The 12,093-nt window shown below is 35.6% G+C and overlaps 1 protein-coding gene across 5 annotated transcripts in view; it reads left to right on the plus strand.

Annotated features, from left to right (window-relative positions):
- The window catches only part of TDP1 (tyrosyl-DNA phosphodiesterase 1), a 40,343-nt gene that overhangs the window by 5,153 nt on the left and 23,097 nt on the right, over positions 1–12,093 (plus strand). For all 5 annotated transcript variants that reach the window (XR_005860283.2, XR_005860284.2, XR_005860285.2 and 2 more), the window contains exons 6-13: positions 280–314; positions 1,160–1,252; positions 2,009–2,179; positions 3,012–3,090; positions 4,535–4,720; positions 4,910–4,958; positions 6,712–6,778; positions 11,563–11,670. Coding sequence is in view for 2 of the 5 variants with exons in the window: in XM_025151003.3 (XP_025006771.2) it covers positions 280–314; positions 1,160–1,252; positions 2,009–2,179; positions 3,012–3,090; positions 4,535–4,720; positions 4,910–4,958; positions 6,712–6,778; positions 11,563–11,670 (788 nt within the window). In the remaining 3 variants the exon portion in view is untranslated. The remainder of the gene's footprint in view (positions 1–279; positions 315–1,159; positions 1,253–2,008; positions 2,180–3,011; positions 3,091–4,534; positions 4,721–4,909; positions 4,959–6,711; positions 6,779–11,562; positions 11,671–12,093) is intronic.

Genomic DNA, 12,093 nt, shown 5'->3' on the forward strand with positions numbered 1-12,093 from the left:
TTTAATACTTCCTTTTCACGTGCACACCAAGAATTGAATGTCACGTCCCGTATGATAGACTTGCTGGTGTAGTTACTAGCAAGTGGTAAGGACAAATTTTAAAGGTGTTAATTGAGAGGGAAAAAATAATGTATTTTGTGATATGTCCACTAGAGAGCAGTGAAATGAAACAAAATGAAGGTGAAACACCCTTCCCTCTTTAATAATAATGTTACATATTAGAAGCACACAATAGGAGTTTTGAACTAATCTATAGTGATCAACTCTTTCATTTTATAGGCCAAACTGGATATTGCATTTGGAACTCACCATACGTAAGTAATGTTTATGAAGCAGAAAGCTCCCTTTCTAAAGATGACACAGAGTTACTGGTATTTAATGTCTGAATGTATTTAGAGAACAGGAAAATTACTGTATGTGAAGACATAATTTTGAAGGCATGCCTAATGCATATTGATCAAATCTGAAAGTAACGTCTATCTTGTTTTATGTGTCTATTTCTTGTATCTGCAAATTGTTTTAAAGCTGCAAAGCTGACTTTCATAGGAAGATTGCTATTTTATTATTTTCTATTTATAAATAATCAGATTTTTCTCCTTTGAGGAAACAAATGAAGTATTAAGTAAATGTAAGATGTGCCAATTAAGCAACTAGACTCAATGGGCTGTAGGTATTAGCTGTTAATAACTCATCCCTTAATACCAAAATTATAGTGCAGCCTTTATCAGTCATTAGCAGACTGATCAGAACACTGATTTACAACTCTGTTTTTGCAGCTGATGTGAGCAATCTGGAAACAATTACTGATTTATTTATTTTTTAGTCTTCTCAAAGCAAAACTTGAATTGTAGGAGAGTTACAAAGGGAATGTTGTAGATGGCAAGTAACTGCTAAGAACAGATTAGATATTATGTTCTTTATAGTGAAGATCTTTGGTTTCTGGGCAATGCAGTATTTTTTTTATCAATTAATCATTTTGTAGATTATTATTTTTTTTTAATATGTAAGAGGATGTCTTGTATCTGCAAAGGAGTAGGTTTATTTAAAAGAGCATAGCAAATAAAGTGTTCTGTAAGAGTTCCTGGTTGCCTCTGGAAGTTTGTCACAAGATGATGAGCTGTGCTCAGGAATAAATCATATTGTATATCCTATTTTTAAGGAAAATGATGTTGTTATTATATGAAGAAGGTCTTCGAGTTGTGATACATACATCCAATCTTATTGCTGAAGACTGGCACCAGAAAACTCAGGGGTAAGTAACAATGTCTAGCAGGTCTTTTGATTCCCTGCTATTAATTAATGAGTCTGTATGGCTTGTTCTGTGTTAGTCTGTTTTCTTGATTGTGCTAGATACGCAACTCTTCCTGTCATTAAACACTAATTTCAACAAATATGTTGAAAATCAGGCTTTACACGAGTACTAAATGGAATTTAAAATTCATTGAAGCAGTTTAGCCACCTAGTTTTCACTATTTTCTATGTAAATTAAATTGAGCACAGAATTGAGAAATGACCACTTGGGCCTTATCTTTACTGGAAAATAATCAGCATTTAGACCATATTAACCTCAGCTGACCCGATGAGATGATAAATAAATGATAATCCTTCTTGTGTTTGTGTGAAGGTCTGTTACATTGTGGGCAAAGTCTCCTCCCCTGTGGAGTTCAGGATGCGTAGAGATGAAGGCCGTAGTTCTTATAGTCATTGGAACGTTTCTGATGCATTTCAGAGGAGTACCTTTATGTCTGAGCCCGGCCTTTTCCACAGTAGTCAAACCTATAAACATCTGCGTGGATAAATGTGTTTAAATTTGTTGTCTTCAAATTAAATAAGAAGTGTTGTGATACTGGGTATAAAACGGGATGATTCTGGCAAGTTGCTTTAGAGTTAGTAGCATCACATTAAAGTAAATACGTCAAGTATTCTTTTAGGACCTTCACATCTGCTTTAGTCACTTAAGCCTTTTGATAACGTGTGGTGTCTTTGTTTTTGTGGCTTTGTTTTTTAGAATATGGCTAAGCCCTTTATATCCAAGGCTACCTCAGGGATCATCTGATTCTGCTGGTGAATCTGAAACTAATTTTAAATCTGACCTAATAAGTTACTTGATGGCTTACAGTTCTCCTGTGCTCAAGGAATGGATAGATCTGATTCGAGAACATGATTTATCAGAGACAAGGTATATCTTACGTTTATAATAACTTGCATGCTTCCCCCTCACCCAAACTTAAGGATTCTACTGTTAAGAGCTGTTACACAATTGATCAGTTCTGTAAGATTACCTTGTTTCAGACTTAAGTATTCTAACATGAGTTGAACTTCACGCAGTTTTCAGTGGGGCTGACAGACTTCCTGAGCTGCTCATTCTGCAAACTGAAGAACATGAAGTAGTCCAAAGCAGATTTACTCCGATAAAGTTTGGGTTCTACTTACATAGTTTAATTTTTGTGTTTTGTGTAGAACACATTTAGGTTATTTTTAAGTTTGAAGTTTTGAATCATTCTTGTATCTGGATAAATTATCGCTTCAGTATACATACATATCATTTTTGGCATTCTTATTTGTAATATTGAGTTCCATTTGAATCTCTTATGCAAATATGTTGAATTGATCAACATCTAGTTTTTAAACATATGTTTTAAAGAAATGAAAAAAACTGAATCAGTAACTTGACAGAGCTGGTCTTAAGTGATAGAGATGCAAAGTCAGTCTGCGTTAAATGTTTGCTTCAGAAAATTACTGGTAGAAGAGTCTGAGTTACGTTATAATTCCTCTTGTATGAGGAATATATATGTGAAGGATATTATAATGAGGATTGTGTTAAGAATAGGCATTTTTACTTTAAGACAGAGCACTATATGCACGTATAATGTTTCTGAAGCTAATATAGGGCATGGCTTTCTGCTATGAAGTGCACAACCTTCTACTTCCTGGTCACAAAGTAGCTTTTCTCATTGATTTGATTTCCACTGTTGGGTGGTAAAGCTACAAATATTTCTTTCTTTCTGTAGAGTATATCTGCTTGGTTCTACTCCTGGACGATATCAAGGTATTGATAAAGAGAAGTGGGGTCATCTTAAGCTCAGAAAGGTACTCTAACTTTTTTTACTGATATCATTTTAACTGTAAATGTAATTTGAGAGCATTCGTTAGTTGCACCTAATTTTGCAGCTACACAACAATATTGTAATACATTGATACAGCTTAAGCTAGCAAAAGCATAAGCTTACAACAGTGCAGATCTTGCACATCATATTCGTCAGCCCTATTACCCAGGTCAGCTTGCATTCTGAAGTGTTATTTGCTTACAGATATGTGAAGATTCACCATCATTCAGGTGGCTTCCTATATTAAAAAATTGGACACTATAAAAATCCAGTCTTCTGTGACTAGGAGTCCAATATCTGCTCAGGTTTTCTTGCCAGTAAGACAATGAGTAAAAACAAAATAAAACAGAAAGCTGTAAAGGATAAAAATGTTCTTATGGCAGATGTTTCTGTGATTTTGAAAAGATTAATGAATAACAATGTAGATATATCTGATAACACTACACTGACTAAAGCCTTTTAGTCATAAACCCCCCCCACACACAGAGGAGAGGAAAAAGGTTTCTACTACACACAAGTTAGTATGTGCTTATATCCATCTGTTTTTAATGTGACATTTAAATTCCGTTCACAGCTTAACAACAACTTAAAAAAAAACCGTTTAGTTTTCTTTTCAATTGTTCTGTTTTCCTCTCATTATAGCTTGGGCTTTGGGGTATGAAAAGAATTTTAAGATCAGCTATCATCAAATGTAAAAAGGCTTGTGGTTACAACTTCTGAAACTCTTGTTTCATGGTTATAGGAAAAGATCCTGGCATTCTTTTTACTAGTTACTTAAAGGTTGGCTTTAATGCTTTAGGATAAAATTTTGATGTTTCATCTTCTCTTAAAGAGTAGTATGTTTATTTGGAGATCATAGAATCATAGAATGGCTTAGGTTGGAAGGGGCCTCATGGATCATCAGGTTCCAACCCCCTGCCACAGGTAGGGTTGCCAGCCACTAGATCAAGTACTAGATCAGATAACCTATGGGGCCTCATCCAGCCTGGCCTTAAACATCACCAGGGACAAGACATCCACAACCTCTCCAGGCAACCTGTTCCAGCGCCTCACCAGTCTCTCAGTTAAAAACAAACAACAACAACAAAAAACCACGAACAAACAAAAAACTCCTTCCCCCTAACATCTAATTAAATCCCCCTTTCTTTAATTTAAAACCATTCCCCCTTGTTCTGTCACAATCTACTCATGTAAAAAGTTGATTTCCCTCAAGTTTATAAACTCCCTTTAAATACTGGGAGGCCACAATTAGGTCTCTCCATAGCACTTCTCTTTTTCCAGGCTGAGCAAGCCCAAGATCCTAATGGGTCTTAATTGCCAGGTTGTTGTCAGAAATGACTATAGAGGATATTGGAAGCAATATTAAACTCTTACTTAAGGTTTTCTTTGTTTGTTGAATGTCTTAATGTTTTAATTTTCCTCAATAGCTTTTGAAAGACCATGCTTCATCAATACCAGCACAGGAGTCTTGGCCTGTTGTGGGACAGTTCTCAAGCATTGGTTCACTGGGAGCTGATGGGTCCAAATGGCTGTGCTCAGAGTTCCAGGAGAGCCTGGTGGCTGCAGGCAGTGGTGTGGCAGCTCTTCTTAAATGTGATGTTCCGATTCATTTGGTATGTCCTTTAGGTACTAGTTTTAAACTCCAGTGTGATTTTATTCATTCTGAAAAAAATGAAGCTTTTAATGGTTTATTAGTTTGATAACAAGTTTTCTTTAAGGTGATTTTTTTGTTGTTTGAAAATTGATCTCATGTACATTTAAAGCTACATTATTAAAGACAACTTTTTTTTTTCTCCATGAAGGTTTATCCTACTGTGAGCAATGTGAGGCAAAGTCTGGAAGGCTATCCTGGTAAGCAGATGAGCAAAAGGAAATCCATTTATTAGTTTTTTGTGGTAACAGTGTCTTGCAAAATCATTTCAGTGGTTGCTGTTGAATGAAGCTGAAGTTGCCAAATTGCTGACAACTTGGCTGAGTAGGTGGCAGCAGAATTCTATTATTTGTATTAGTTGGATTCTGACTTCCAGTTCTATTATGTTTGAATATAAAAAACATGTTCTAGATATTGGTATATATAACATGTAAATCTATGTTATCATGTTCATGTGTGATTGTGTAAGAAAATGCAGCTCTTGCCCAGTGTTCTAATTCCAGTTATACTTAGATTTTGGCAGAATATTCCAGTTTGTGAGTTTGTACTTATTCCAAGTTTATCTCTTGTTGTCTTCACAGTGTCATTGTGTATATCAGTTATAACAGAACATTTTTTTTTACTGCTCATTAGTCATTTTTTGATAATGCAGTGTGTAGTTGGTCTGTTCAGTCTCCTTACATTTATCATTATTAAGTCAGTATATTTGTGTAGAAAGCACAGTCTCAACCAACCTGGAAGAGATACTGTAGTGTACTGTTTGATACAGTAAAGGGAGCTGTCTGGTGTCATTGTGAGTCTGCTGCTGATTAGTCTACAAAAGGTCATGGCAATTGGATAAGACTGCTGAGAACTGAAAGGAAGGAATTTTTTCTTGCCTTCAGGAAGAGTAAGGGTAAGGAGGGGAGGATCTGGAGAATCTCCCAGTCAGTTTTCTGTTGATCCCCAGGAAGGTGATGCAGTAAGCAATCCTGGAATCCCTGTCCAAATATGTGGACAAGAAAATAATTGGGAGTAGTCAGCATGGACTTTTTTTTTTAAAAGGAAAAATTGGTCTTAACGAAGCTTATGTCCCTCTGTGATGAGATTGACTAGCTTGATGAATGAGGGGAGTGCACTGGATCTAGATCTGGATAGTTTCTAGATGAACTATCTATCTTCATTAAGGTTTTCAACATTATCACCTATAACATTCTTACAGATAAACTGATGAAGTGCAAGCTAGATAAGTGGACTGGAAACTAGCTGAACTGCCAGGCTTAAAATGTTGTGATCAGTGTCATGAAGGCCTGCTGTCGATCCACCACCAGTGGTGTGTGCCAAGCACTCGTACTGGTACCAGGTGTTCAGTAACTTCTTACCAGGATGGTGGGGTGAAGTGCACTCTCAGTAAGTTTGCAAATGATATGAAATCAGAGGAGTGGTTGATGCAACAGCTGACTGGAGCTGCCATTCAGAGGGACCTAAATGCTGGCTGGAGAAATTGCAACATGTGCTAGCCAAGGAGAAGATACAAGACATGCAATTTTACCTGAAGAGTTACTGCTTTTTAGAATGTTTGTGGTTTTTTTCTGAATGCTGCTTGTTTTATTCCCTCTAGCTTGTGTGAGTAATGACTGCAATTTGTTGGGGTTTTTTTTTTTTTAAGTAATGTCAAAACAAAAAATTAACCACATATTTCTTTTGATAGGACTGAATTCTAGAGGCTGTATACCGGTTCTCTTTTTTTCCTAGTGTATATTTGCTATTTAGTCTTTGGAGACTTGTTCCATTGTAAAAAAATACTTTGAATTCTACTATGTATATTTGGCTATATTCTACCTTATATTTTTGAAGCATTTAAGTTTTCAAAAAATAAGTCATGGGGACAATAGGGATAACAGTCCCAAGTCCATTGCTGCTTTCAGAATGTCTCTCAAAAAGCGAATACTGTATCTTTTTTTTCTCCTTAAGCTGGTGGTTCCCTTCCATACAGCATACAGACCGCACAGAAACAGCTGTGGTTGCATTCCTATTTTCAGTAAGTGAAACTTCTTTGCTTTTTCTTAGGAATGTGTTTAAACTTATGCTGTTGTAGTACTTGTGTGTTAAAAGTAAAGTATCATTAAATTCCTTAAGATAAAAGCCTGTATTTCCTTATCATCTGGTTTCATCTCCAAAGTATAGTCAAAAGGTGCTCTTTTTTTTATTCCAACCTGTAAAAATTACATGCAGTGCTGTTGCAGATGGAAGATACTGCCAGATTTTGCATTCTGTAAACTTCCTTTAATACTTTCCTTCTCTGAATTGGAATCATGTTGCTTTTTTAAATTTCAGCTGAATTTCACTTTTCTACTTGTGCTTCAGTCTTCTCAGAAGTTCAGCTGAGACACAGCAGGGTTAGGAAGACTGTTTGTTTCGAGTGTTGCAGTCCTACTGCAAAATTCTCAGCTAGTTATGGTAATACTGTCTTTTGTTTAAGGTGCCTGACGTTTTTCATTAAAAGCTTCTATTTTCACTTACTACTAATTTTTGCCATATTCTAAACATCTGAAAAATTCAATGCCAGATGTCTCCCTCAGGCTGAATCTTTTAAAAAATGTTTGTTTTTTTATTTGAGAACAATAGGGTAAAGTTGTTTTGCACAAATCAAAAAATAAAAATAAAGATCTGGTAACCTCTTACAAGACCACAGCTTTCCATTCCTTTCACCAGAAACTTTAACTGTTCCAAGTGGAAGCTGCTCCATTAAGATACTTTACCAGCACTGGTGTACAGTCAGAGTTGGTAAAGATGCGTATTGAGAAAACTGAGATTGCAATTGCTTGTTGCCCAGAGTATCTCCTATTCTGGAGCGAGCGTAATTGCTGGTGTGAGTCTTGCTGGCCAGTGCCCAGCCTTAACTTGTGTCTTCTGTGATAAGCATATACCTTGTGAGAATCTTACTGAAAAAAAATATATGTATATATTTTCAGTAAGTCTCTTATGTAATGAATGATCTCAACAAGTAATGCTTTATTCCTGCTCAGTGAGAGCACTGCACATACCTGTCTTGTTGAGCATATTCACATCCTGCTCTGACAACAAAAGGGCTGTATCAAAACCATCTGGTTGTGGATGACAAGTGACCTTGCATAATCTGCTCTTCAGTGACAGCCTAGCTGTACATTCTCATGCTGTAGTAATACAAGACACTGCGGAAGAGCCTGCATGGAAGTTAACATATCCTGTGTTTCTTACCTATGGTAATCTGGGAGAGACAGAAAATGGTTGGTCCTGTTTCAGTACTATTAAATACAAGATGAGCTTGATGTAGTAACAAGACTTAGAGTAGCAAAGAGAATTTGTCTAGCTCGTTGGAAAATAATACAAAACGTTTAAGAAATGAAGGGGTCTACCAGGGTTAAAAGAGGAGAAATATTTTATGCTTAAAGAGAGGGAGAAGGGGTATATTCTTTTCAGAAGGAGAGAGAGGGATTTACAAAGTAGGAAAACGGTGATCTATATTCTCACCTGAAGAGGCAGAACCTCTTTCCCAGACTTTGAAATCTTATCCTGTCTGCAGGCTGCTTTTGTAACTCTACTGATAGCTCAGAGTATCTAACCTGTAGTGCAGCTCTGAACTGTGATTTCGTGGAAGTAATTTCTCAAAAGAACAAGAACTCAACTTAGTATTGAATTCATTTTTCTTACAAAAGCAAACAAATGCTACACTTTCTTTTAAATTAGCTATTGTATAAGTGGTGTATATATATATATATTTTTTTTCTGTGATAGAGCAACTTTTTTCCTTTCAATATTATTCATTGAAAAGGAGAGAAATATAATCACCAGTGATTTGTTAATTGTTAGTTTTTTTTGAAGCAGTTGATCAGTCTTAACAGTGCATAAACCATTGTATTTTTAATGCTTATTTTAATGATTGACTTTCTTATGTTTATACAGTTTGCTTGTCAAATTTTTATTTTCAAAGAATGAAAAGTTAGCTTGACAGGAGCTTATTTGACTTGTCAGTGACAAGTCTGTAATCATAGTTGTATTGTGTATTTTTAGAGTGTTGTGTATTCTTCAGGCCTTTAGAGTTTTGAAGAATAGTCTGTCCTCTCTGAAGAGCTACAGTGTTGTTCTCCCAACATCAAAAGATGAAAGATATGAGGCATTTGCACAGGAAGGCCTACTGTTCTCTTATGGTGGGGATTAATGGTATGAGTTCTCTTAACTGTGTTCAAGCCTTGTTGCCAGTGTCTTGAGAAAAAAAGCTTATTCACTGTTTGAAGTTAAGAACTACATGGTGAAAGAAGTGATGTTGTAGAAAATGATTTATTCCTGGCTATGCTTTTGCATTGAATGTGTTTACATGGATTAATTTTTAGACTGTTAGGATTATCTGGCTTCCTTGTTTCAGCAGCTCCACTTGCAGAGGTGGGGTGGGCTGTGTTTGGTCCTCTTTGTGCCTGAAATATCAGGCACTAGTATTGAACAATATTTGTTCCATGTCTTCTGACTAGAGTTTAGTCTCTTATTTTCAAACTCAGATTTACTGGGAAGTGAAACAGATATTTATCAAACGTTTAAAAAAGAAGTCATACCTCTGAAATGTTGCAAGTGGCTAAGGGGGTATAAAAGCAACAATTTGCAAACATTCTCATCTGTAGTGCAGTGCAAGCGAGTATTTTTCTATACTGCAAAAGATAACTGATTCATAGTGGAGAATTCACAGGTTATCACTACCACCACACTCCCTGTGAAAAAATTAAGTGAAACACAAGAGCAGCTACTGGAAAAATGGAGGCATAGGACAAGTGAAAACTGTTGGTTTAAAACTAGGAAAATAGATTGACCCTTCAGTTCAGTGCTTTGACTCACAGTGGAGTTGCCTTAATCATCACATTAGAATTTATAGACAGTGTGAATAAAAACAAAACAAACTGAAGTGCCACAAAATACCGAGGGAGGAAATAGTAATGAGTTGCTGATTTAAAAAAAAAAAAAAAAATGTCAGGAATAGTGCTCTGAAGTCAGTTAAGATGTATTAGTGATAAGGAGCTCTTGTCCTAGAAATGGAAAAGATTTTTAAAAAGCTAGCACATTTTACTGCTCAAGTAGTTGATTTTGATATATAACTCCTTTTCACCACCCCACACTTGGGCCTTTGGGTTACATGATTCTGTGACCCATCTGTCAGCAGAATAATTTCTGTAAGCTATGGTTTTGCTCCATAAAATTTCTCAAAGCTAGTTTCATTTGACTTACTGTATTTATGGGGAACTGAACGTTGTAAGACTGAATCCACTCAAAATTTACTGCAAAGTGAGCTCAGTACTTTGTGAGTCCTCTGCTAGCTATACTGATGAAAAGTTTACAATTTAAAATGCATCAAGTCAGTTTGACTAGAACTATCCTGGATTGGTTATTATCATGTGCTCTCTTCCCTGCTGTGCAAAACAACTGGTCTTGTATTTTCAGGCCTCCCGTGATCTTTCAGCTCTTTTTCTAAAACACACCTGGACAGTTTCATGATGAAATGGAAATTTAGCTTTATTGAATGTCAGATATTGTGCTTGACTGAAACATTTTCCAATTCTTTTGTCATTCTGTTACATAGTTCAGAGAGATGCTTGCTTTTAGGCAGAAGTGAGAACATCTCTTTAGTAGTTATTTTACTGAAGGCATCTGAATAATTATATTTGATAATATATATATCAGTGAGAAAAACATAATCACTTTCCTCTCTCCTTTTTATCTTTATGTATTATATACACATACATTTTATATATATATATATATATACACATATACATACATATGTGTATATACTGCTCATATGGAAGTTAGTTCTGAAAGTCAGCCTCAGTAAATAAATTATTCCAGGCCTACCCCTTCTTGAATCTTCTTAGGCCTTCAGGTGAACACAGGTCACTCAAGAGGTTTTTCAGAGCTGATAAACTCTTTTTGATCAACCTTTTCTAAAAGAAAGCTAAATTAGGGGAACAAGATTAGAACATAACATGCTCTGCCACAAATACAGGAAAGAGAAGCCTCTGATTTGATGTAGGTGTATTTGGAAGACCTCTCACTTCCAGATTTTTAAGCGAGGACTTAACGATTACGGGTAAAAGTGCTTATAGTTACCATGGTTACACACCTTCAGTTCTATACATTCATTTATCGTTTACTGACTGCTTGCAGTTTAGTTCAGTAACATCAATGTTATAATACTCCAGCAATGGCATGTTGTTTTAAAGCGGTTTATGTATGACCTCTGCTGCCTTAAGTCCTCAAGTTTCTCAGTGGCCTAGGGGCACAGAAAAGGGAAGTGGAAGAGTAGTGTCAACAATCTGCTCTGTGCATCTCCTTCATGTATAAATACATTGTAATAAGTTTGGGGAATTTTGCAAGGGTTAGTTTGGTGCCAAGACAAAGCTTGTTTGCTTAAAGATAAAACTGTTTATCATTTTTAAAGAAGAAAAGAAGAAAAATTGGCTGGAAGTTTGGACTTGGTTTCTTGAATGCTGTCTGGAGAGGTGGAATGGAAAACTTGTTAGGGGCTCCTGATACGCTGAGGATGTCTGTTTTCTTTTTTTAAAAGAATAATTGTTTCTGGCTTCAAGTAAGGCTGGATTTCAATGTTAAGAAATAATGAAGTATTTTTAGCCTTTCTGTGGGGTGCTGAAGTATTAAATGTGGTATAGTAGGATGGCATTATAAAAAAAAAAAAACATGGTGTTATATTACAGTGGGGGGGAGGTTATTTTTGTTTTATATTTTATATATATTTTGTTCTATAACAAAGAAATCTGAAAAACATTCCTTTTGTATTTCTAGCAAATGGTCAGCAGAAGTCTCAGGACGAAGTCATGCCATGCCTCACATCAAGACATACATGAGACCCTCTCATGATTTCCAGAAGATTGCATGGTTTTTAGTTACAAGGTAAACAACTATTTATACGCCTCTCATTCCATATTTAAAATGAATAAATAAATAAAAAGTTCTCATCAATTGCAGGCACAGGTTGAGAATTACTGCCATAATTCTCACAATATTATAAGTAGTGTAATGAATTTTTGTCTATATTTCCTGCTTCATTTCAGTTCTAGAGACCTTCTTGAGAAAGTCTTTATGTCCTCTTACTGGTGATTTAGATGAAAGTTTCAATGGAAACTGAACAGACCTTAAAAAGTAGGGCCAAAGAAAAAAGTGTGTATGCATATATATGTATATACGTATATGTGTATAAAATGTGTGTAAGCATATATACATATATGTATACATATGCATAGCATAAGAATATAAGTTTTCCATTAGAAAAATGCTTGTAATAAACAAGGCAGTGTAGCTTTTCTAAGTAGCATA

Source organism: Gallus gallus, chromosome 5 (assembly GCF_016699485.2).
Source record: "Gallus gallus isolate bGalGal1 chromosome 5, bGalGal1.mat.broiler.GRCg7b, whole genome shotgun sequence".
Classification (NCBI taxonomy): Eukaryota; Metazoa; Chordata; class Aves; order Galliformes; family Phasianidae; genus Gallus; species Gallus gallus.